Below are 26390 nucleotides of genomic sequence, written 5' to 3' on the forward strand. Positions count from 1 at the left end.
GAAATGGTTGGTTTGATGAGGAGTGCCAGCGAGTTACGGACGAGAAAAATGTTGCTAGGAGTCGAATGCTAGTGGCTCGTACCCGTTCCAACAGAGAGCGGTACAGTGTAGCAAGGGCAGAAGAGAAACGAATCCACCACAGAAAAAAAGGCAACACGAAGAGAGTGTGATAGCTGAAGCGCTGGAGGACATGGATAGAAACGAGAGGGAAATTGGCTGACAGACAAGACAAGGTGGCCGCCAGGTGGAAGGAGCACTTCGAAGATTTGTTAACGGTGAAAATGAATGTGTATTAAGGAGCAGGATGGACATAGTCGACGACGGTCAAGCTGTGGAACCACCGACGTTGGCGAGGTTTAGAAGGCTCAAAACGAGCTGAAAATCAGTTAAGCTGCTGAGAAGGGCGAGATCCCGGTCGAGCTTCATAAACACGGAAGTGACCTGCTGCATCAATCAATCCACCACATTATCCAGAAAATATGGAAGGATGAAGAACTGCCTGCCGGCTGGTTGGATTGCCTCATATGCTCAATTTATTAGAAAGGGCACAAACTAGAGTTTAACAGATTGAGACTGCTTGAGGAGTCCTTCGTCGGCGAATACCAGGCAGGTTTTCGTGAGGGCCGATCAACGACGAATCAGATGTGTAGCCTACGGATGATCTTTGATAAATTCCGGGAATACAACTTGCAGACTCACCATCTGTTCATTGATTTGAAATGAGCTGTGGCAGATAATGTCCGAACATGGTTTTTCGGCGAAACTGATTAAACTGATACGTGCAACGCTGGATGGCTCGAAATCAAGTATTCGGATTGCAGACGAAGTGTCAACCTCGTTTGTGACCTTAGATGGATTGAAGCAGGGTGATGCACTTTCGAATTTATTGTTCAACATTGCACTCGAAGGCGCTATTAGGAGATTTGGAGTGCAGAGCTTCTGGGTCCTTAGGTCCTTAAATTATTGTTGTTTTTGATACACAATCGATTTTTTGGAGTTTGACAGCAAATCAACTTTTGAAATATTCGGGGGAAATTGAACCCTCTCCAAGAACTTGCTTTGATAAAATTAGAAAGGTGTCCTCAGATTTTTTTAAAAATATTTTTCCTTTAAAATACGCAGAATTTTCGAATTGCTGTGCGTATGCATGAACGATTTTTGTTATTGAATTGGACAGCACGTATAATTTTGAAATTTGGGGAGACTTGATCCCCTTTCTATGATATCTACGCAACAAATAATTTTTCCTGCCATCAAATCAAATTTTTCCTTCATCAAATGTGTCAAATCTACAAAAAAATAAGAAGCCTGAGAACAGATTTATATTTTATTGAATTTTTTCGCCGAATTTTTGTATGGGTGACTAATGAGCGATCCAGTGTCCCCATATTGAGGCAATAACTTCAAATCCTAATATCCTAAAACTTTGATGGCATGTTGACATTTTCATCAGTACAGATCATTATGCATATTTATGGCTTTGTGCTGTGAAAAAACGAAAGCATTTGATCATTGATATGAAAAATTGTTCAAATTTTGCGTGGCCAATAAAAAAATCTTCAGGAAGGTCAAAACATACAAACCGCCCCGCAGAATAAATAAGGTTGTCAATCAATCTAAAATCACTATATATAGGTCATTTGTCTAGAGGATCTATACTAAAAAATACGCTAGAACAGAGCTTCCCAAACCTTTGGGTATGCGACCCACCTAGCAAAATTCTATATGTCTCGCGACCCACCTATGAAAAAATGCATTTTACCAAGTAGTATTAAGCATTAATTGAATCAGAATGTCATCTGTTTCGGCTTCTTCCACATAAAAAATATTCACGTTACCTTACATGTACAAATGCAAAAAACGACGAACATGGTATTGTTTGTCAAAATGTTAGCGTTTTTATTTTACTTCGTTAAGGAGACAGCTTTTAGGCATAAATGTTTAAATAAAATAGCGTGGTGATGGATATTTAAAATAAAATGCGGTTTGAACTTGAAATAATGTTCCTGAAAAAAATGATCAAAAGGTTCAGCATTCGAGCTGCAATTATTATTTGTTCTGCGCGACCCACCAACAATCCGCTCGCGACCCCCCTGGGGGTCGGGACCCACAGTTTGGGAAACCATGCGCTAGAACAAAACTACTTAGAAAATATTGTGAATCGTATAAAATACGGCAGACTTCAGTGGGCTGGTCACTTAGTGCGAATGTCGGAAGAAAGAATAGCGAAAACAATATTCAACAGAGAACCAGATAGGGACCGGCAACTTCGTGGCAGTTCGGGGAAACTGGAGGAACATCGTCCAAGACCGACGATTATGGAGCACTACAATAAGCCAGGCATAGGTGTAACGACGCTGTAGCCAACCAGGTACCAGGTAGGGTACAGCAAAAACCTAATGAGTCGAATTTCAGTTCATTTTGAAAGTCTTCGAATATCATTATGTGGTATGTCAAATAGATATGTTGAACTAATTTTAGTGTTCTGATTCTATGAATGATTTTACATATCTTTCTGTACCTATTACGTTTCTTCACAATTGCAGAACTCCCGAACCGAGCTTGTGAATGCTTCAAATAAACTTATCAGTCAATATATCGAAGCTTCGTGCAATACAGACACAACTCAAAATCTGCAAAATTTCAGAAACTACGTTTTATGTTTTTGACTCAAAAAAATAATTAATTTATATAATTTTGTAATTTTTTTTAATTTCGCGAATTCTTCTTCATGTGTTGATACAAATGAATTAGTTTTGTGTGTTTCAGCGAGAAAACTGCAAAAATCGACAAATTTATGGATTTATATGAACCTTTCGAAAAATCGATAAATTTTAAAATACACTTTTGATAAAATTAATTTCGACCTGGGTCTTTTTCAGGTGAAACATCATACCATTTTCCGTGCTTTGCCATCTGAATGCCAAAAACAATTTTTGGTGGTGCCAGTATTGCACGAAACCGTCGATAAATTCACATACGTGTACCACAGACGTGCGTGTACAGTCTTTTATGATATTTGTCCGACCGCCGTTACATAGAAAGATTTTGAAAGGCTTCAAAAAATCGGCAGTAACAGAATTCAGATGACTTGGAACCACCCAAGTTCTCTTTTTATCACTATATTCAAAAATCAAAGAAATTTTAAAGTTGATCATCCGGAAACTGTGCCAAATTGATCAGAACGAACCTCGAATAGAAGAAATATGGAGAACAGAACACAAAATGTGACTCAAGCAGGTGGTAGGTATTTGACTCCCACAATTTTGGGGTTTATCTTTCATCGAGTGCGCGCACTCTCCCTTCTCGTGCAGATTAAATTTGGGTTAATGTTTTGCTATGAACGTTATTACAAAGCGAAAGGGAAAACGAACTGTAATGTGCTACGATTTGATATTCTAATAGCATAGGGGAAGTGGTCAGTACCACGAAGAGCATAACTGCCATTTTTATGGGCGGTAAATTGTGAGTGAAATCAAACATGGGAAAGTGGACATAAGTTTATTCTTCTGTGTAAATCGAAAACAAAAACGGAATTCAATATGGTATCCTCACAATTAAAAATGAATGTCTGCAACTTACAAGAAAGTTTTTAAACAGAATTTTAGCACTTAGCACTTAGCAAATAGCAGAATGCTTGTAAAATTTCACTGAAATCTTAACTGTTCGGAAAATTTTTAAATTTTACAGATTTTCGGTGGTTTTGACAGTTGAACAAACTACAAAAAACACAGAAAATCGGTGAAAAAATTACCGAACAATTCTGCTGTTGAGATCTCACCGAAAACTGTTAAATGATTTAAACTGGGAATTTTCAACTAACTCTGGAAATCTGAATCTGAATCGCCGGTTGACTTAAAATCCTGTAACAAGCCACGCTGTGATGCGTAATCAAGATAAACTTACGGGAATACAAATAATGAAAAAAACTTCTTCACCGCCCACACTATCCCTAGGGCTTATTCGTCGATCTGTGGATACTGTTGCTCCGTTTTAGACTTTGTGCAGCCAGTGTGAAAGTACAGCTCCTAGGCTGATTTTGCAGGCATATGTGGGCAATACAAGCGATAGAGTTGAAACTTTTTTTTAATCTTTCGTTTATTTGGAAGGCTCATTTGCCGTTAAGGGTTGCGGAGCCGAAATCAAGTTTAACAATACATTTCTCGCGGTTTAGTCGAGGTAGTTGAGGTGCAATTAGAATCTCCTTTAAATTTGTGTAGGCTTTGACTGGCTCTATAGTCCGACCCGTAATGCTGGGTAGACACCTTTACGTGGTGTGTTACGGGGTAAGATCTACCACGGTTACATTGCCAGCTACAGGCAAATCCTAACCCAACGATTACCTTCCTCATTATCCAACTCCGTGGTACTTATGAGGGTATCGCTAAGTCGGTGGCCTCTCGTTAAGTAAGTACTACATCAACACTTCCTTCCTCTCCCTAGTTACGGTGAAGATGGGCGTGGCCAGGAGTAGTAATCCTCATGCTTTTGTTATTTTTGTTTAAGACTAGAATCAAGGACCACTCCCCTTCTTGATTTCTGATAGCATTCTAGATAAGGATCTCAAAAGTAAAACATGAGTATCACTAGTGTCCAATCTACGAATTACACCGTAACAGCTACTATAATGTCGCCATTTTAATTAACAACGTTGTCCAAGCCTTGAAAATGGTTTCTATGCGCCGCTGCCAAATAGCCGGAATATTCGCCGCATTATACACCTCGTTGGTATGATGAGTCCATGCGTCGGGGTGTTGACTGTGGGCATTGAAAAACTGTCTGTGAAATATTGAAAATATATTTGACTTTCGGTATTGGATGCTCATCGATTATCATCCTAGGACTAACGGTCGGTTTATAGTTGCCCGTGATTCGAATGCTACCGTTTTTCTTCACCACTATGTGTGTCGGCGATGCCCACTCTGAATAATTCACTTTCTCGTTGAAACCGGCGTTGAGTTTCCTTTCAACTCGGCTGCGTTTCGATCTCGTAAAGCTAGAGGCACATCTCGAGCTTTAGCAAATATTGGAGTTGCTTCTGGCTTCAAATGGACTTTGGCTGGTGGACCAACTAGTTTTCCGTGAACATAAGGTTTATTTCGATTTGTGCAACAAACTGTGCAATCCACTCGCGTTCGAAAAGAGAGTCGGATTTACCAGACACCACGTACAAATTTAGCCTGCGAGATTATGCTCCAACGGATACATTCACTGGCACACGACCAAGATTATTAAGACGGTTATCAGAGTAGCTTGCAAATCGCCTGTCATATGGTAGTAGAGCAGTTCTTGGTTTGATTTCTTTCAGCTTCATCTCAGATATGATATCGCATGGGGCTTCGGTATCTAACTCCATTTGCAAGGGATGGCCGGCATTGACCTTCCGCACAGTGTTACGGGTTGCATCTAGCGCGTGTGCAATTTCGTATGTAGTTTTGAACGTTGGTGGATTCTTCGAGATTATTTCGTCGCAAGTGCCTCGCGTCCGTGTAGAAACTGCTCTATGAGCATCCGGTCCAAAAACGCGCCGTATTCGAAATAAGCGGCACCCTGCTTCAATCGAAGGACGGATTCGCCTTTTTGTTGTACTAAATATGTGCCGAACTTGATGCTCTCGACAAATTTGATTTTGACGCGGTCGAAATGTTCAATGAGTGCGTAGGTCGTTGTACGTAAGAAAATTATTTAGCTCCTTGTACGTTGTACGTAGTCAGTGCGGGATCATTGGGGCTCACCAAGAACTTTAGTGCATTATTGAGTTCAGCCCCCATGTGCACTCTGGTAAGTTTGCGTACTGATAGGCGGGGATACGGCTCAGCTATAGTGCCCATTCGAAACGTTTAAAATAGTCCAACACAGAAGATTCTTCCGAAAAGCTGTATTCGGACATGGTAAAAGGAGGAACTCCTTAGCCATGCGGTAAGACGCGCGGCTACAAAGTAAGACCATGCTGAGGGTGGCTGGGTTCGATTTCCGGTGCCGGTCTTGTCAATTTTCGAATTAGAAATTGTCTCGACTTCCCTGGGCATAAAAGTATCATCGTGTTAGCCTCATGATATACGAATGCATAAATGGTAACCTGGCTTAGACACCTCGCAGTTAATAACTGTGGAAGTGCTTAATGAAAACTAAGCTGCGAGGCGGCTCTGTCCCAGTATGGAGATGTAATGCCAATAAGAAGAAGAAGAAGAAGAAGAAAAAGGAGGAATTTTCGGTGTAGGCACGGCTGGATCCGAATTCTGGTAGGCTGCCTGTTGAACAGCATTTCCGATTGATGGTTTGAGGGTCTCGGCAATCATATCGGAAAGTGCCTCCATGAATTGCATGTTTGGTTCCGCTATTTTGATGCTCGGATGGAATACTAAGTGTTTGGGGGGGGGGGGGATGCATGATATCATCTTACTTTGTCCCAGCACCATAAACAAGATGGGCGGGTGGTGAAGAACAGGATGGGCACTACACAGTAAGTCACTACGATACACGATACATGGTGCTGGGACAAAGTAAGATGATATCATGCATCCCCCCCAAACACTTAGTATACTAAACTCGATTTTCTAAATTTAAAATGAACAATAGTGAAGCTAGTGCAGTTTACCCCAACCCACCTGACAGTCCATCGTGTGACCCACACTTCAATCGACAGGTTGATTAATCTCGAGTAAGTCACACAATAGTTCACTTATGTACCATTGCAATTTATTAACGTATCGCCAATAAATGACAGGCCCTGATAAAGATCCAAACCCCCGGATCGAAACGTTGGCAATGATTTGGAATTATCAACATTTTCATGTGATTGAAAGCCGAAAATCCTGAAAATTAGCATCTAATCCAGTCGAAATCCCCAAAAAAGTAATAATAACTTTATTTGATAATTGAACTTTTTCGAACACACAATCAAACAGAAACGCACACGTCTTTATTAATGCTTACGTTACAACTTACATATTGGTATAAACTCCAAGATCGTAGATCAGTTTTTGAGTAATAAAAATAATACATACACAATGCAAAGTCAAGACAATTTTCTGTCTTCAGCATGGTTTTGCTTTGTAGCCGCGCATCTTGCCGCTTGGCTAAGGAAGGCCCCTTTTTATGACGGTAATGTGTTCGTTATAATAAGCGGCCTCTGAATGGGACCGCCGAAACTATAAAACACTAAAATAAACTGATTGAAGTTTGACGCGAACATCCAATCCGCTAGTTTGTCCTTACTATTCAATCCACTAATGCGTAGAAATAGTTCACAAATATGTTAATCTATAATGCAGTCAGGTATTCTAAAAGGCTTACCTTTGAAAATCTTGCTCCAGCAAGGCTTCGGCATTACATGTTTGATATTTAAGCGTATTGTCCGGCTGTATAGGAAATCAAACAGACTGGCAATAAAAATTAATTTCTAACCAGTTTGGTGTCTTTTCCTGTTGCGCTTCCAATGTTGCGATCATTCCGAATTCGGAACTATCTGTTGTCTGCCCATTATCCAAGCTGATCTTCACCTTCGCTAGTGACGTTATATGGCAGCAAAGGAAAAAAATAAACAACGATCGTCCTCGGTTCGATCAGCATCTTTAATAAATACACTTTCGATTTCAATTGCTCACTCTAGTGCACATGTGTGCCATGCCATGCCGTGGATATCGAAGAAGCCACCAGACAGGCAAGATTCGGCGAATACGAAAATCAAAACAAAACCGCGGCCACTCGCACATGCTGCACGACATGAGCAGGTTTATAACGAAAAGTTGTTGCCGGTTAAGGTGAAGGTGGTTTCTATTGCATTATATGATTCGGTTTTGGAGAACCTCTTGTTGTTTGGGTCAGACGTTTACAACTTATCTCGATCTTTGAGTAGACCCACCAAGCCTTTATCGAGGATATGAGGTGATTTCTTTTGTCAAATTCTTAGTAATATCATTGGAGTTACAATCCTACTAATGAATGTTGAAAACTTTGTTAGCCTTTTATGCACTTTTGCATGGCATAGGTAATAAAGGAAAACCGGGTTACATAAATATGTAAGCATAGTTGTGCATTTAAAGTTACAAAACACAGACTTCAGAATAATCTGAAGAATGGTCAATCAAACATATTCTATTCAATAATGCTGAACACCTTCTATGCTTGTCATTCAATTAACACCTTCGACCTAACCCGATGAAGAAGGAAATAGAAATTTACACTCCGCTAATCAGCTATTGACCGCAGCAGCCAAAATGTTGACAATGACCTTGAAAGCGGCCGATGTCACAGCGCAGCTTCGCCTTGCCATTGGATTTCTATCTCGGAAGATATCAATAAATTTACGTGGCGGCATAATTTTGAATGTTCAACGATCGACGCTTTTCGGCCGTGTTCACAAAAGTGCTAAGCATATATCATCTCTGTGGTCCGCGCTGCGCCAGCTGTCGGTAATTTGGCCATTTGTTTTGAATCTGAAGAGACCGGTATTGCTATAGGTCCCACTCGATTGAACGTGACTGAAGGTTCGAACTCCAACGGCGCTGCAGAACTGGTTTGTTTGATCAGCATTGTTTGAAATTTTCGTAACTCGTCTCGTCGCCAGTCACCACCGCTCGAAAGAAGACAATGAGAATTATCACGTCACTACACCTCGATACTATAGATGGGTCAGACTATGAGCATAGAAACTGTTTATGGTCTATTTTGATGACTTGTGGATAATATGTAACACCAAGTTTTTGCTACGCTATTTGATTTGGTTGTGAATGCGTGATTATTTATTTTCAGTTTCCTAAATATTCCAAATATGTAGTGGGATACTAAACTTATCCTTACAAAGCACGAATTTTATTAGAAAAGAGGATGAATAATGGATCTTTTCTTTATTTGATCTTAAGGGCCGTTCACAAAATACGTAACGCAATTTTAAGCAATTTTAGATCCCATCCCACCCCCTCGTAACACGTTTTGCATAGATGAAAAAGTTTACTTGTATAAACCGTTACGATTGGTCTGACCCCTTCCTCCTTATATAGCGTAACGTAATTTATGAATGGGCAATATTATAATCAGCAATATGCCAAAGATGCTGTTATAATAATGTGACCAGACGTCCCGGATTTAATCTCGTTGTCCCGTATTGCCAGGCAAGGCAAACATCCCGCATTTCATTATGAAACTGGAAAATCAAAAGAATCTATGGAATCCCTAGGAAATAGGATGACAAGAAGTTATGAAATGAATCCGAATAATCAGAAGAAAAACTTAGACTCCTACAGTTCCTCTGTAACTATTGATTTGTCCATGAAGCAGGAAGTTCATGGAATACCAGACTTCCTTCGTCCGGAGGTCATACCTCCAGTATTTACAAGCAAATACGGGCACGCCAGTAAGGAGAGAAGCTTTTTTACAGATAGGTCAAAATCAGATGAACTCTGGTTTCGGTGTTTTCGGCGTTTTTGATACCCTAGCAGCACATTTCAATCAAATCTGGTTACGGCAACTTGATTGTGCGCTACTCAGGTAGCGGCTACTTTAAGCTCAAAGAGCCTAGCTCCGTGTATTCTACTGAACTAGCAGCTAAACACTATTCTCTCGAGCAAATTGCATTTTTACCTCCTGACCACTTTTTTATCTCCACCGACAGTCCAAGTTCCTTGTAGGCTCGGTCTATGAAACTGGTTAAGCATTCAGCGTATCTTCTGAATGGGATACAGAAAGCTCATTCACAAGCACAACCATGGCTTGGGTCCCTTCTTCTTGCTCGATCCCATCAGGAACTGAGAAAGCGTACTCTCTGCCTAAGGTAGGCGCTATGGAAGTGATATTTACGATCGACAAATCACCTTCGATGAATTTTTCTCATCAATCCGTTAGAAAATCTTGATCAGCTGGCAACAAAAATAATCAAATGGGGAGATGGGTAGATGATTGGATTCAATTCGCCAACATGTGTCGAAGCGGCCATTGTCAAAAAAAATTAATTTGGGTCGAGACATCATTCGAACCATGTGTCGTCTAATATCCAATCACTACTCTTTAAATGCACATCTTTTTCAAGTGGGGCTCTCAGAAGGCAATCTTCGTGTTTGCGGCGCATATTACAGTATACCCCCGCTGATCCGACAAATGTATGGCCGGATTATCGGGGTTTCTCTCGTTAATCCGACTGTCAAATCCATACAAATGAACCAAAACAAAATCACAGCAGAAATCTGAAAACTGACAGCATAATGTATTCAATGGGTGTTGATAATTTTTAATCCGGAAAATTCCGAATTAGCGAGATCCGGACTAGCGAGTAGTCGGACTAGCGAGGTCCGGATAAGCGGGGGGATACTTTACCAGGACATTGACCATGTCGTGTGGGTGTGCGAGGAGCATCGTGGTCCCAGATCTCCGGATCCGAGGAAAGCAACCAAATCTTATTGGGGAAGTGTTGGCGGGTCTTGATCTCGAAAACATGTCCCATGTCCACCAATTTTTGGAAATTGTAATCGTTCACCCATCCCTTTTGCTGTCATAATCCCTTAAGAATGTCTTCCTATTGTTGTCTACCGTTAAATCCCATTCGTATGTCTTCCTCTCGTTACTGTCTCCTAAAAAATGTTTGTCCCGTTACAGGTGTGAAACATCGTCAAGGATATCAACTATATTGTAATTAATTAAGCACCCATAATTCCCTACCTTTCCTACTGTATAATTATATTCCGTAACCTCGACCAAACCGTAAGTTCCCCAAAACTAACATTAGTGTACAAGAATCATGAAAAACTGGTTTGAAAAATATGATTCCGGCTCCATAATGCTTCACGGAGAATGAGCCTTCCAATGATAGTTAAAAAAAATCAGAAGAAAAAGGGGAACTTGGGCGGCCTAGAGGGCCTTGAAATTGAATAACGAAGGTTTGAAAAAATTAAGTAAGGAGTAAAATTGAAAATGAAATTAAAGAAATTAAACACGAAAAGTGAATAGTGTGGAAACTATTCAGAATAGAGTTTTTTTTTTCAACATAGATTTTTGGTCATCCAAGAAATCCCTGGACTAAAGTCTAAAGATCTACACGACCAAAGATAAAATAGACTGTTTCAAATATGGTACATGCTCTTTGATGTATAGAGTAGAATGGGTCAACAAGAAAGGTTCTCGGTCATCCAAGAAATCCCTGGAGTAAGGCTTTCTGATCTACACGAGTAATCAAAGATCAGCAAAGATCAGCTGTACAGTGCATGAAAGTCTTCTCCATTCAGTTCAGTCCATGGCTGCACGTTGCCAATCACGCAGTCTGCGGAGGGTCCACAAATCATTGTCCACTTGATCGATCCCCCTTTCTCGCTGTGCACCTCGCCTTCTTGTTACCGTCGGATCGTTGTCGAGAACCATTATGGTTTATTGTCCGACATTCTGGCTACGTGCCCGGCCCACCGCAGTCTTCAGGTTTTCGCGGTGAATGATGGATGGTTCTCCCAACAGCTGATGCAACTCGTGGTTCATCTGCCTCTTCCACGTACTGTCCGCCATCTGCACCCCACCATAGATGGTACGCAGCACTTTCCTTTCGAAAACTCCGAGTGCGCGTTGGTCCTCCATGAGCATCGTCCAGGTCTCGTGTTCGTAGAGAACAGGTCTAATGAGCGTTTTGTAGATAGTAAGTTTGGTACGGCGGCGAACTCTATTCGATCGCAGCGTTGTGCGGAGTCCAAAGTACGTACGATTTCCTGCCATGATGCGTCTCCGAATTGCTCTGCTGGTATCGTTATCGGCGGTCACCAGTGAGCCCAAGTACACGAATTCTTCAACCACCTCGATTTCGTCACCACCGATAGAAACTCATGGTGGGTGGCTTACATTGACCTCTCTTGAACCTCTTCCTATCATGTACTTCGTTTTCGACGTGTTGATGACTAGTCCAATCCGTCTCTTCACTTTTCAGCCTGATTTAGGCCTCCTCTATCCTCTCAAAGTTACGTGCCATTATATCAATGTCGTCGGCGAAACCAAAAAACTGGACGGACTTCGTAAAAATAGTACCACTCGTGTCAATCCCTGCCCTTCGTATTACTCCCTCCAAAGCGATGTCAATAGCGGATACGAAAGACCATCACTTTGCCGTAACCCTCTACGCGTTTCGAAGGGACACGAGAATGCCCCTGAAACTCGAACTAGGCACATCACCCGATCCATCATCGCCTTGATCAACCGTACTAATTTATCCAGAAATCCGTTTTCGTACATTAGCTGCCATAGCTGGTCCCGATCAATTGTATCATATGCGGCTTTGAAGTCGATAAATAGATGATGTGTGGGCCCGTTGTAGTCGCGGCATTTCTGCAATACCTGACGTACGGCGAACACACTTTGGCTTAAGCGCTTTGAGCGGCACACAGTCACTTTGGCGGAGCCTATTTGGGGATTAGACTGGCCCAGGAAAAAAAAGTTGTCGAATTCTACGGGGCAGTTCATTTAATCATCATACAATGTTCTGTGAAATTGTTCTGTAACATACCAACTGCCCTTTTTGCAACTCTGAGCTCAATCGAACAATCAGAACCAATTTCCAGATCGAATGAGTGACGGAGGTTTGCCATTTTGACTCTAGCCTAATTTTTGACAAGAGCCTAAGTAAAAACACATTGAACAATTTAAAAAAAAATTGTAAGCAGCTTGTCCGATCGTTTTGATGTATTCGGCAAAATTGTAGCAGATAATAGCTATATGTATTTTTTGCACTATGAGTCATAATGGAGAAATGATGGACACAAAAGTATTTTTTTTAAAATGGTCGAAAAGGTATACGGTATTTTTTTTCTAAGTGCTACCGTTTCTGAGATACAGCGGCTATAAGATAAAATACACCGATTTTTCAAATTTTCAGTCATTATCTATTTTTTAATATAAACTACGTCTGTGGGGAAGGCTCGGATACAGGGTGACAAATGAAAATTTCAAAATTGAGAACCGTCACGAAATCATGTAAGATTTTGAACGTTAATAGCGCCTTTATCTTCCGATGGATTTTTGAGATTTATATATCAATCGACTCGGAAATTCTCTACCAATTTGTCAGTTATATTGAAACTTTGGATTATGAACGTTAAAATGGGGTATCGGATCATTTTGGCAGTACCCTCTTTTCTTGTCCCCAAGAGTCTCATTTCGGTGCGGTGTTTCGCACAAAAAGTAGAACAATGGAATCGAAGCAGTGACCGCTGTCGAAACAAATGTAACAAAAATGCGTAATGTATAGTGCATGGTGTATAAAAAGTGATGCAGACAGTGGCATGTTTGTACAGGCATGTGACGATCAATCGTTATCAATAGCAATGTCCTTGCTAGTGCATAGCCTTATGTGCCGACACCTTCCTAAAACAATTTTAAATACTGATGGCAGTGAGATATTGTAAAAACAAGGCCAAATATATTCAATTACTCAACGCAAAGTAATTTAAGCAATCAACATAAATTTAAAATGTTGCATGTAGGAATTGTTGGGTTAATTTACTTTCATCAATTTAAAAGTTATGTGGAATATCGCATACCCTTATCACGGTTTGGCGAAACCGTCGAAAACAGCTTAGTCAGATTTACTTAACTGGAGCGCGGTGGATCGACATGTTCAAACGTGCTCACATATTGGACAGTGTACGATTTAGCGGTACATAGCCGCGATCGTCATTGATGATGATGCATTGGCGCATATGTATAGGACACTAAGGAAAGAATTTGTTTGGGTGAGGAGCGCGGAATAATAATCAAAATGATAGAGACAATAAGAGTCTTCATTGAATCTACATACACGTATACAGGTGTATTGATATAAAGGGGTTTGTTGCCCAGTATGAAAAACAGAGAGAACATGATTTTGTTCTTACCAATATTAACTTGAAAGGAAATGTTGATATTGGGGTCTGAGTGGTTCGGAAAAGGAAGAGCCGACCCGAGGGGTAATGATTCTTCAGGGAAAGGGGAATTTAATTCAAAGTCCAGTTGAAAGAAAGAGAAAGCAATTTATTGTTTATTAATCCTTAAGCTTGTTATCTGCTTGTCGTTGTCACTTAAAAAAATGTCATTTCTGTTATACGTGCCCGTCTTTTTGTAATTTTTTTAGTTTCATGAATTTTTGCCCACCTTGACCTACTAGTTTTTGCTATAACATATATCAAAAATTAGTATAGTTGAAAGATTCTTTCCCAAGATGGTTCACTTCAAGGTTGAATTTCAAAAAGCAAATTATTTGTTTTTGTTTTTATATGTAAAGTATTTTTTCCACAATCTCATACCATGAAAATGACCAACCACTGCTCCATTACTAGCATTTGTCAATAAATATGAATGACTCCGTAAAATTTAATTCTAGGTTGAATTGAATCAAAAAACATTCGAAAACGACTAAAAATTTCAAAAATTGGTATATTTGATCTTATACCGCTATATCTCAGAAACGGTAGCACTTAGAAAAAAAACACCGTATACCTTTTACATTGGAAATTTAACGTACTTTCATACTGAGATGTCGAGTTCGAATGTTTTCCGGTCTAGAATGTTTTCGGGTTAGAAACATTCTCGACACCCTGGGCGAACCCGCGAACAAAGTTTAGCTATCGAACTGTAAAATCTAACCATGCTCCAGAGCAGGGTAATTTTAACCACGGAAAAATAACCATCGAACAGTCATTTTTTTACTAATGACACACTGGTGGTATTTGTACCATGGTACAAGTTGTACCACAAGTGTGTCACCTTGTACCGTGCTGGTACAACGTGGAAAAGCATGGTACAATATGTACTAGGGTATATAACCTGTAGCATTAACTAAAAGTTAAACGAATCGGTGGAATGGTTCACAGCATAAGTCAAACGGATTTTGACGTAGGACTTACGTCTTTCTTTACTATACTGGGTGTCATTTAGATTTTTGGAAATCGAGAGCGTTGCGCTGAAAGGGAAGATTTCGAACGTTACTAGCGCCTTTATCATTCGATGGATTTTTAAGCTTCATATATCAATCGACTCGGACACTCTCCAGCAGTTTGCCTATTTCATTAAAACTTAAAATTATTAACGATAAGCTATTGAAAATTTCAATTCTTGTCAAAGCCAGCAAAAAATTCATATGTAATCAATCCTGTGCATTCCCAACACGGACATCAAAATGCGGTATGTCACGGGTCTTCGGGTCCACCGGAAGATTTTCTTTGTGCATAAAAGAAGCAGTTCCTGCCGTGTGCGATTCATTACAATTTGTGACAGCAGCGCGTACTAACGTTCATTTTGCTCGAGCATTTTTCGTTGCATTCGTTCGTTCGTTGTGTTTACCTACACATCATGCAGTCGCCAGCGGTAGAACTGCAAGAATATGCATGAAAGAAGTGGGCGCATATTTTGTCAATCTTGCTTGATGATGGTCGGATGCAGTGGTGTCGATTGCGATGGATGCAAACGCCCATCGCATCGCTCGGAGTTCGCGGTTAGAGGCCGATGATGGCTGAGGCAGCGAAGGCAGCTGTGGTGGTTGAAGAAGAATAAAATTAGAGAGATTTGGTCTGCTCATCCACGAAAAGTGATTGGTTTCATAATCCACATGATCCCGGGATGGATGGGTACAAGTCATGGCATATGACTGACCATATGTCAAGTTGTGCTTGGTACTTTTTTCTATACCCCGACACGTACATTAAAACATGGTTATACTTTAACAGTTTTCCCCAGCAAAAAAAATCAACTACACTGATGAAAATAAAAATTTGATTAAAATAATGACTATCATTTATTCGCAGAAGGCATTAGCAATTAAAGATGCACAATCAGAAATAGTGTTAATATCCATTTTAAATTACACTCCAAATAATCTGAACGTTGTTTCCACCTGAATTTTCAGGTACATTTTACGTGCACACGTAACGGAAAATGCTTCAGAAAATTCAGGTGAAAGTTACGTGTCCAGTGAATTCTATCTGCTAACTCAGGTAGAACTTACCTGATTATCACGTAGAATGAGAATTCTACCGGAAAATCAGGTAAAAGTTACGTGAATTTCAGGTGGAAAAAATAACAACGTGCAGATTTTTTTGGGTGTAGAAAATTTCGCTGTATTACATGTTAATGTTTTGAAAAAGTTCGCAAAAAATAACTTGAAGAAGAATATTTAAATAAACAATATCTTATTTACAATGTTGTGAAAACTCATATGTGAATATGTACGTTATGTGGAAGATATTGATTTGGAAAATGTATTGGAGGTAACCCCTTTCCCTTCGATGGGACTCGAACCCATGACCCTACAGTACGCTAGACTGGTGCTTTAACCAACTAAGCTACGAAGGACCTCCGTCGGCCTTCGCAACCTAACGGCTCGTTCACTCGAGATTCCCAAATTGGACGCATAGTCAAATCACTCGCAATTCGCGAAGTCGAAGCAAATTCTGCTTTTCCCTCCTATGGGAAATCCCATTGCTATCTGTCAGAGTTTGAGTTAAACATGGCCGCCATCTCCTCCTCTTTGTTGCTCTACTGTAAAAACCCATAAAGAACTATCATTGTTTGTGTGAAGAATTTTGCTTCGACTTCGCGAATCCATTTCTCAAGCCAACACTTCCACATGTGTATAGTACACTTTCACATTAGAGGAGCGTGAGTATTTAGAATGTCTGGCGGCTATTTTCTTATTCATTGTTTTTCATTTTCTGAGAAATTATATTGTTAAACTTGACGTAGACTCGGAGTTTGGAATCAAAACATTAAATCATTTTTTGTTGACGTATTAGCAGTATCTCCTCTATTTTAGAAGGGGTTACTGCTCCTTGACTTGTTTCTTATTTTTGTGATTTTTTCAGCAGTAAGTACGCATGTTCAGAGCTTGAAATAATCGAATATTTTTGGTGAAGCCCATCGGCCTTCTTTGTCACCCTCACTTCGTACATATTCATATTCGACTGAACATTGACAATTTCCGATCAAATATCAGTCAGTGAGTATTTATTTAGATTTCGTTAATTAATAAATTATTGTTAAACTAAATACTTAAATGATGATTTCAACAATTAGTCACATAAATCTGACCCCGACGTTGAACTGATGGACAATTTTAGTGCCAAAAGTCAACATAATCAAAGCCAATTATGTTTTCTTTTAACGCAGTGACCATTCTCAGTACCAATCAAATGAATGAATGTGTGAAGAAGAAAACTGAGTAAGTCATTCTATGTTTTGAATAGTCATGCGACGTTTGGCAATATTCGGCCCGAAGCTGCCTCGTGAAGGTGATTGTTTTATGCTCTGCGCATGTTAGCAAAAAGAAGCAATGAAATTGGTACTGTATTTCTTTTATGGAAAGCGGGACAGTTCCCCTAAAATAGCAAATTTTGCCCAAGTCTGAAAATTTTATTATTAGAACTTTTAAACTTCAAATACTATCATCAATAAGAAATCTATAAATGCCCACATTTCTTGAGTAAATAAGGGCTTAATAGTTCGAAACAAAGCAATTCTAATTATGTATTCAACTATTAGTTTTATTTCCAGAAGTTTTGAATAAACAAATTACAAATAATTCTACACAGCATGGAAGTTTTCGTTTCCAATATCAATAACTATAATCAAACTCCATAGATCCAAAAGTTAGAGGTTAAATGTAAATACGTTACGTTTATGTAAGTCCTACGTCAACTCGCGGTTATGTTAAAACATTACCCATTGCTCGTTTTTTGGAATATAAAGTCGTTTTCTACTGATGGCATTCGAAATGATAAAAAATAAATTTAAAAAACAACAAATCAGTTAAAACTACTTTTTTTTATTCTTCGTTACAAAAAAAAACCCTTTCATCGAAGAGTGCCGCGGTCGCGAGTGGACGTGGAAAAAAATGTTCCGTTACGTCAAACAATAATAATCTTTAATATTATGTTTTCGCGTGGGGAATTTCATCCGAAAGTGATTTTATGGTCCTTAAATACCAAGTGATACAATCGGAATCCATTAAATCTCGATGAGCACAGCTTCGCGAGTTAATTTTAGTTTGACATTGCGAGTTTCGTTGATTTCCTGAGGCTTTCAGTGGTGCATGTTAGTGATTTTTGCAAATTGCACTCTGATTTTCGCCCGTCATCAGTGAATTGACCCCATTCAGATATCCAACAAAACAAGCAAGGGGAACGAAGAAGATCATGGAATTCATATATATACTATGCACTCCGATGGAATATATGGTGAGCTCGTTTCATGCTTTCTATTTCAAGGCGTTTTGTAAAAATTTCAAAGCCTTTTTCACAATCCCATAACATCCATGCATCGTCCAGTGGTCCAGACTGAACACTTTACACCTACGAACTTTACACTACGGGTTTTCTTACGTAGCTAACCGCACGGCCACGAAACCCATCATTTGTTTTAGATGCGATCGCCCTCGCAAATAAATCATACCTAGATCATTTACAATATGAAAAAAATTGTAGACAAACGAATAGATGTATGGAAGGATAAAATCAACAAAAAAGTATATTTAGTGGGAAATCTACCATTTTGATTGACATGATTATATCTACAACTAATATTTCTACATTATTATATTCATTACAGTACCGATGACCCGATATAACATATGTCAATTCACTCATTACTCGAATTTTGTTTATTCATCCTCTCTTTTGTTTATTCATCCTCTCTATCGATTAAAAACACATTAAACTAATTAATACCTTTATATTCATTTTAACTTCATTATACTCTTTACATATAATAAATTTATTTAGTTCATTTTAGTAATGCCTTATGGCATTGTTTATATTTATCAAATTATTTATTTTCATCTCATCGTTTCATTTTATGACTGGATCTAGGACCTAACTCAGCATATCTAGTCGGAAAAAATTAGATTCTGGTTTGCAAATCTATTCGTGACATTGAAAACATTTTTCATACACATCACATTCTTTCCTCAAAATATTATCATACATAATCATCATTTAAAAGAAAAGATATTTAAGTTGCTAGATGGAGATTGTCGCTTAAGTTCCCTTTGTTCTGTTGTCCGGAACATGTTGGGTACCAAACTGTCAAATCGTATGGATGTTTCTTCTTTGACATTTAGCTCCCCTATCCTCGCCAGCAAAAGATGTTCCGGACAGCGACGACAGCGACAATCTTTATCTGGTAACTGAAATATCTTTTTTTTAAATCATAATTATCATTAGCTGTAGGTATCCGGCATTGATGAAAGGGAATAATAGCTGCGGCGATAATTTATTCATTTCTTTATTTATGACATTTAGTTCATCGATAAATACATATAGTTACATTTTATATTATATTGTTCATAAATATGATTTATTGATTTATGTAGATGGATACTTTTCGTCACAATTGTACTGAATTTGATTCCCGAAAGCAAGAAGTGTTGCTAATTTTATTATTAGCATGCTGGATTTCATTATTATAAGCAGATTCTCTGTAATTCCCGGATTTCGTAAAGTTACTCTGTAGCCACCATTCTTTTTTTCATGTATACAGTAGTATATCGAAAGTAGAATAAGAACGCGATTTGGCTACACAATTGAGGTGAGCCGTATGACGAGTGAGAATTGAACCAGGATGGAGGGTAGTTTACATATATAACAAACAAATTAATTTTATAAAAAATATTTAAATATCTAGGACTATTCTATATATTTCATACAGGAAACACAGGGGCCCTCCTTAGCCGTGCGGTAAGACGCGCGGCTACAAAGCAAGACCATGCTGAGGGTGGCTGGGTTCGATTCCCGGTGTCGGTCTAGGCAATTTTCGGATTGGAAATTGTCTCGACTTCCCTGGGCATAAAAGTATCATCGTGTTAGCCTCATGATATACGAATGCAAAAATGGTAACCTGGCTTAGAAACCTCGCAGTTAATAACTGTGGAAGTGCTTAATGAACACTAAGCTGCGAGGCGGCTCTGTCCCAGTGTGGGGATGTAATGCCAATAAGAAGAACAGGAAACTTTAACTCATCGTACACTCCGTAACTTTGAATATTTTCTGACACGATGCTTCCTGATATGAAGAATATATCTCGGGTACTTATTCAAAAGGACGTATGTGATTTTGTAAACAAAGATTCAAACGTCGATTTGTCCAATCTGATAGCACTCCCACGCAAACCATTACCACAAACAGGTAGGGGAAGCCTTCGGCTACCTGTTGGTGGTGTTGGTTTGCGTGGCGGTGCCATCAGATTGGACAAATCGACGTTTGAATCTTTGTTTACAAAATCACATACGTCCTTTTGAATAAGTACCCGAGATATATTTTTTATAATTTTTGTTTATATCATATATTCGATGACTCCGATCCATTACAGTTGACCAATTATTCCTCTTGTTTATTAAATTTTGTATATTGCATGTTTGAAATGTCTTCATATAAATTCTAACCCCACGGTCTACAATGCTTCCTGTCAACAATCCTCATGCAACGGATCAAAAATATAATTCAACATCTTTTGATTTGCAATCCTATGTCTTTGCAAACAAGGCATGGCATAATATGCATTATATTTATTGTTAATATTGTATTTTTATTATTCACCGTTTGTATTTGTTACATTCCTTACATTATTTCTATTCCAAATAGCGATATTTGCATAAATGGATGATACCATAATTTAACACTTCCAAACTTGACTGTATTATTCATTATATTTTTTAAAAATATTTTTGTTTCCCTAGCTGCTAGCACATTACTGTTCTTTATCTATCCGTTCTTCATTGCTTAATAAATTTAAAAAAAAATCGTAAAATTTAACACTAAATACGTACAGGGCATCGTTCGCTGCTATTGCCGCGGATATTGTGGGAGTCCCAGATAGTTCACGCTTTAGTTGACAACGGTGGCTCTTCTCGACCTTCTACTTCCTGAGTAGTTAGTACGAATAAGGGCGTCCTTGTGAAGTTTTGCTGTACCTGTTACGAACAACTAGTACATCCCATTCCCCACACTTTCTGAAGAAACCTTTCTTGCTTCAGAAGTGATTCCTTTTTAACGTACTGGTCTTCGTAACAAAAAGGGCACCATTACGGAGCATGAGATCTGATCAAATTATTCGTAGTACTACTTGATCACCGCCCCCAGTTGGGTGAGGAATAGAGGATGACACACACACACATTACAAAAAAAAACCTTTCAGTCTGAGGCTTGTTCGTCTCTATAAAACTAATTTGATTTTTCAATTGCCAACCTTTTTCAAATTCGGAAAGTCAAATCGCATGCATATAGGTATGCGTACGATTCAAAGCTTATAATCATCAAACGATAGTGTGGACTGAAATTCGTTTCATTCGAGTCAAGTTCACTGGCACACTCAGTTCGCACTTACGCGATTCTAAAGAAATCAGTCGCGTTTCGACAGAATTTATTCCTATACGACCGTTGTTAACGCCAAGTTCATTCCGACAAGTGAATAATTTGGTTTGGATTATAGCAGCTCGAAAGTGACACAAATGAGATTTGTTATTGCAACATTTCCATTCATTCGAGAGACATCCACGATGAATGGAGGCGGGATCCATGCGCGAATGGAATTCGTCTGCGCCGTGCCGCTTGTGATCCGGTCAGCCAGTGAGCAGCATTGTAGTTGGCGCGCAAATATTTCACCACAAAAGAGCGTGCACCATTTGGACTGATTTTTGCGCGCCAACCGACTGATTGCCGCCGTACGGAACTGTTGCACTCGTCCGCAGAGCGTAGTGACTATGTACATCTGGGGCGGTTATAATGGCTATAATCCAACACGAGATGCCGCCAGTCAGCCGGTCTAGCGATTCGATCTATTCTAATGAAAGCGATGCGTTAGCGTTCAGATCGTCGCAGTTTTCATGGCGGACATGGTGTTGTAATTTTGTTTTGTTTACATATTTTCTTTTTTTGGTGATCGTAAACTCTACCATGCGATTTGTGCAGCGATAATTATTTTGTCCATCCGTTTTTGTTGGGCGAACAGCTATTGCTAATTTCATCAGCATTACCGCCGTAATAATAAATCATTTGACACAAGACAATTCCATTAATTTATCAGCTAACTTTAATCTGTGGTTCAAAGATTGGTCAAGTCATTCAGATATACCTTGGACTGTTTTTATTCAAGGATACATAGGGGAAATGTTCCGATCTCCATCTCACTGTACATATATCCATCTCACCGCTAAACAAAGAAATACGGCACCATGCGTGCTCACTGCTGAAAAAAACACAAAAATAATAAACAAACCAAATTCCTTTCCGTTGCTTTGTTTTTGATGGGATGGAAATAGGAGCTATGAGATGAAGTGGCGAACCGTTCCCCTACATCATACTGTGGTGTTCTGCATTGTATGATTTTATTTATTATTTAACTGTTTTTCACGTCTTAAAAAAACAAGCTGCATGAATGGTAATTTGATAATTGATCAATATGGAGCGGCAAGTACCTCGGGAAAGTAATAATATAGGGTAAGCGGGTAAATACTAAGACTGACGATCAAACGTGAAACATTTTCAATAATAACATCATTCTAAGAAGTTGTAGCACAAATATCTACGAACTCATTCAATACAAAATGAGGGGGTTAGAAGCATAGGGATGTAAGTGACATTTTAATCAAAATTGAGTTGGCTACAGCAAAAATTACTTTGATTCTTGAGCTTTGCGGCAATATGTTGATATAGTTTGTACAATGTTTATAAAAAATGTGAAAATTCTTAGAAAATTATTAATTTTTTAAACTTCCATACAATTTCTATGAAGCGAAAAAATATTGAAAAATTTGCCCTCATTTTTTCCAAAAACTAACTTTTTGTCACTTACACCCCTTAGCGTTTGTCTCCCTCAAATATTTAGTGCGATTTTTTGATAATGGTTATTCATCAACCAGGAAAATTATCAAATATATTTTCTTTCAACGGAGTTTAAGTGGGGTGGTATCCAGTTTATGAATACATTCTACAACTTGACTCTCATGGGCTTTTTCAAATTGGAGCCCAACAAGTTAGAGAGGGCAATTCATACAAAGCTGGTGAACCTTCAAGCACTTACATCTCATCAGATGATCGTCGGATTCTTATCAGCGAGGAAACTGTCTACTCATAGTGGGGATTTACCGACTGAAGAAAAAAGGGCATGGCCTTTTCAATAGTAGAAGCTCGTTAGAACGATGATGGCTCTGTTGTCTGAAATATAGATCAATAAGCTAAAGATGGCTGTCCTCTAACGAACGAGGTTTAGCGAATGCTTTGTTATATCACCAATATTGATAAATCTAGTATCGGTAGTTTGGATTAAAAGCTTGGAAGGAAAAGGATGATAAACGTTGGTCACACAAGCAGAAGCGATATTAGTAACCTTATAGTTTTGCATAAACTGTATAATGAACAAGTCATCACAGTGACAATAAATATTGTACAGATTAAAAAAGCCGAGGTATTCGGGATAATTGCAACATAGATAATGAATTTCTATATCTATATCTAATTTGGATGTTAAAACGCAATTTTCATCTTGAATAACAACTGACAAAAGAACAGACCCATAATTACATAAAAATCGATTTGTAATTTATTCAGAAGTCTGACGATAACTTTTCTCCATTTCCAGATGAACGCTGAAGCATCTTTAACGTTATTATTCGCAATACTCATAGCGGAAGTCATTGGAAGTTCAGTACTTGTCGCGGATTTCAGAATGACACGAATGGTTGAGCTTAGCAGTCGACCGCCGTACTGCAAGATTCATTCCGATCGGTAAGTTTCGGTGTAGTCCGGTTTTCTTCATATGGCATTCTCTAAAGCTTCCTCATAATCTTGTGACTGTTGTGATACCGGCTATAAATCATTGGACCAGCCACAAGCGATCAATTGGTCGATGGAACGCCCTCAGGGGTTCAATATGCGACGTGTTTGTTTACCATCGCATCTATTTCAGCTTGAGCACCCATGACCATTGAGCGCACGATAAGTTCATTGAACGTTAAGAGGCGACTATGACACAAGATCACCGGGGGCACTATTTTTGCCATCTTTCTTTCGTTGTGCATCCTTTGTCTACGTTCCTACATCGCATCTCGCATAGCCGGTGCAAGGTCACATAACTGCGAAAAGTAGTACGACAATGATAAAAAAGTGCTTTGTTTCTTCCTGCATGCTCATTTTTTCCGGTGCATATTTATTCGTGCGAAGAGGCGACATACAACGGATGCTGCTGGCCTTCGATGCGAAGAAGGTGCGACAGGTGCCACGTGAATCAGTGATAGCCCTCGAGGAAGTGTGCAACGAGGCTAGTGGAATTTCGGGCGAATTGCAGGGCGGGCTCGGATTCATCTATCCGGGGACCAAGTGGTGCGGACCAGGTATGCAGAATGTATCGATTTTAATTTGAATCAATTTATGTAGAATAATTTAATATAATCAGTTTCCTCTGCTCAGCCATGGCGATTTGGAATCGCCTCAGAACACTAAATGTTAAGTAAAGTAGTGCTTCATATCCGTTAATTTCTCCATTAGTTGGGCTAGGAAATAGGAATTTTCAAAAGCTGAATAAACAGCTATAAAAAGTTTCATCGCTTATTTTTTCTTATTTTAAACTTTGATATGGCTTTTCTATATGCTTAAATATTTTTTAAAGATTTGCACTAACAATTTGTAACGTCATATGTTGCATAAACACATTTGACGATGGATCCGGAGATTTGCGTAGTTCGAGTTTTACTTTGGAGGGAAATTCGAATTCTGGAATTCGCACGATTGGTCGATTTTCATGAAGTCCGTTCAGCTCTTTGTTTCCACCGACGACATTCACATAATAGAATGTATCTTTGAGGAGACGGAGGAAGCCTACATCAGACTGATGAGGGAAGCTAAGCAGATCGGACTGGTCATCTACACGTCGAAAACGAAGTACAAAATAGGGAGAGGTGGTGACGAAATCAAGGCGGTTGAAGAATTCGTGTACTTGGGACACATCGTGACAGTAAATCGTACGTACTTTGGACTCCGTAAAACGCTCTTTTGCAGTTTGCAGCGATACCAAACTGACTATTTACAAAACGCTCATTAGACCGGTAATCCTCTAAAGATGTGAGACCTGGACAATCCTCCATGGAGGATCAACGCGTACTTGGAGTTTTCAAGAGGAAAGTGTTGCGTACCACTTATGGTGGGGTACAGTTGGAAGATGGTACATGGAAGAGGCAGCAGGGACTGTGTTCAAGGGCTTTACAACTCCTCCACACAACCTCTGCGAGTCAGGGGACCTGCCTAGGACGTGGTGAGATTTGGCAGTGAGCTCTGTTAAACCCCTACATAAGGCTGCATGTGTCCGTAGGCCCTATCAAAGCGACCGTGTGCCACTCAAAGCGCGCAGGAGCCAGCGAGTGCCCATTGGCGAATTAGTATGCTGTCTAATCCTGCCACCCAGTTTTGCCTACTGGGTGGGAGTAAGCTCAGATGTCCTTTCCAGATTTGCGCTGATCAGTCTCTGAAAACGTTCGTGTCGACCTTCGCATGGCCACCCTGCATACCGCAAGGCATGCACAACCATGGGATCATTAAAGACGACTACTCCAGTAGAATTGGACTGTCACCACAAGAGGGGCCATAAGCAAAATACAAATTCTTCTTTCAATGCAGCGGTAGCTTGTTTGGTGGTGAACCCCTTTGCAAAAAGTCGCAAGACAAGAACATGACGCGTTATTAGGCGGCTGGCGGGAGGCGAGAATGCCCACTAAGGTACCCAGACCGAGGTCTTCTCCTTCCTTGGAGGTGCTACGATGACCTAAGAGGCGATTGGCGAATTTCGCTCTGACGTCCAGCGAAGAACGGACTGCACCTATGATCCTAATCGACTAAGGCAGCAATCCGATGAAGGTGTTGAACGCAGAGCCACACGAGTTGCGGCCATAAAGGCCAAACGTCGTTTGGATAGAGGAGATCGGGGAAAGGCGTCAACACGAGAAGGCAACAACACGACGCAAGTCGCTAGTTCTCAAGAGGGTACCAGTCAGCCTGTGAAATCGACACAAGGGACCAAAAATCCTGGCAGCTGGTTAGTAGGACAAAGGGGAAGCTGAACGCATCCCGACCTGCGAAGAAAATTAAGGACAGAGGCGAGGCCTTGTTGGTTAAAACGAAAAGGGCACCAAAGTCGATGCGCGAGGCCGAAAGTCTTTCGGCTCTGAAAGACGGCGTGCGAAGCGTCAGGGATGACGGCGTTGAGGTGAGGTCATTGGTTGCGGAAGTGACCCTCCAGTGTAAATATCCGGAAGAGTTCACGGATGCAGACGACTAGAGGCGCTAGCGAAGCTCGACGCAGTGCTAGTCAATGATGGTTCCACTAACACTAGCACTAGTTGGGTCATGGATTGCCATAACTTTTGTCAGTCCTAGTCTGGCACTAGACTTGGGCTGGAGGGTTGACGAGGGTTA

At 39.8% G+C, this 26390-nt stretch overlaps 1 protein-coding gene across 3 annotated transcripts in view; it reads left to right on the forward strand.

The window, feature by feature from the left end:
• The window catches only part of LOC134228066 (group 3 secretory phospholipase A2), a 52507-nt gene that overhangs the window by 5819 nt on the left and 20298 nt on the right, over positions 1-26390 (forward strand). For all 3 annotated transcript variants that reach the window (XM_062709838.1, XM_062709839.1, XM_062709840.1), the window contains exons 2-3: positions 23566-23711; positions 24147-24316. In XM_062709838.1, coding sequence (XP_062565822.1) covers positions 23566-23711; positions 24147-24316 — 316 coding nt within the window. The remainder of the gene's footprint in view (positions 1-23565; positions 23712-24146; positions 24317-26390) is intronic.

Source organism: Armigeres subalbatus, chromosome 3, assembly GCF_024139115.2.
Source record: "Armigeres subalbatus isolate Guangzhou_Male chromosome 3, GZ_Asu_2, whole genome shotgun sequence".
In the NCBI taxonomy this organism is placed as follows: Eukaryota; Metazoa; Arthropoda; class Insecta; order Diptera; family Culicidae; genus Armigeres; species Armigeres subalbatus.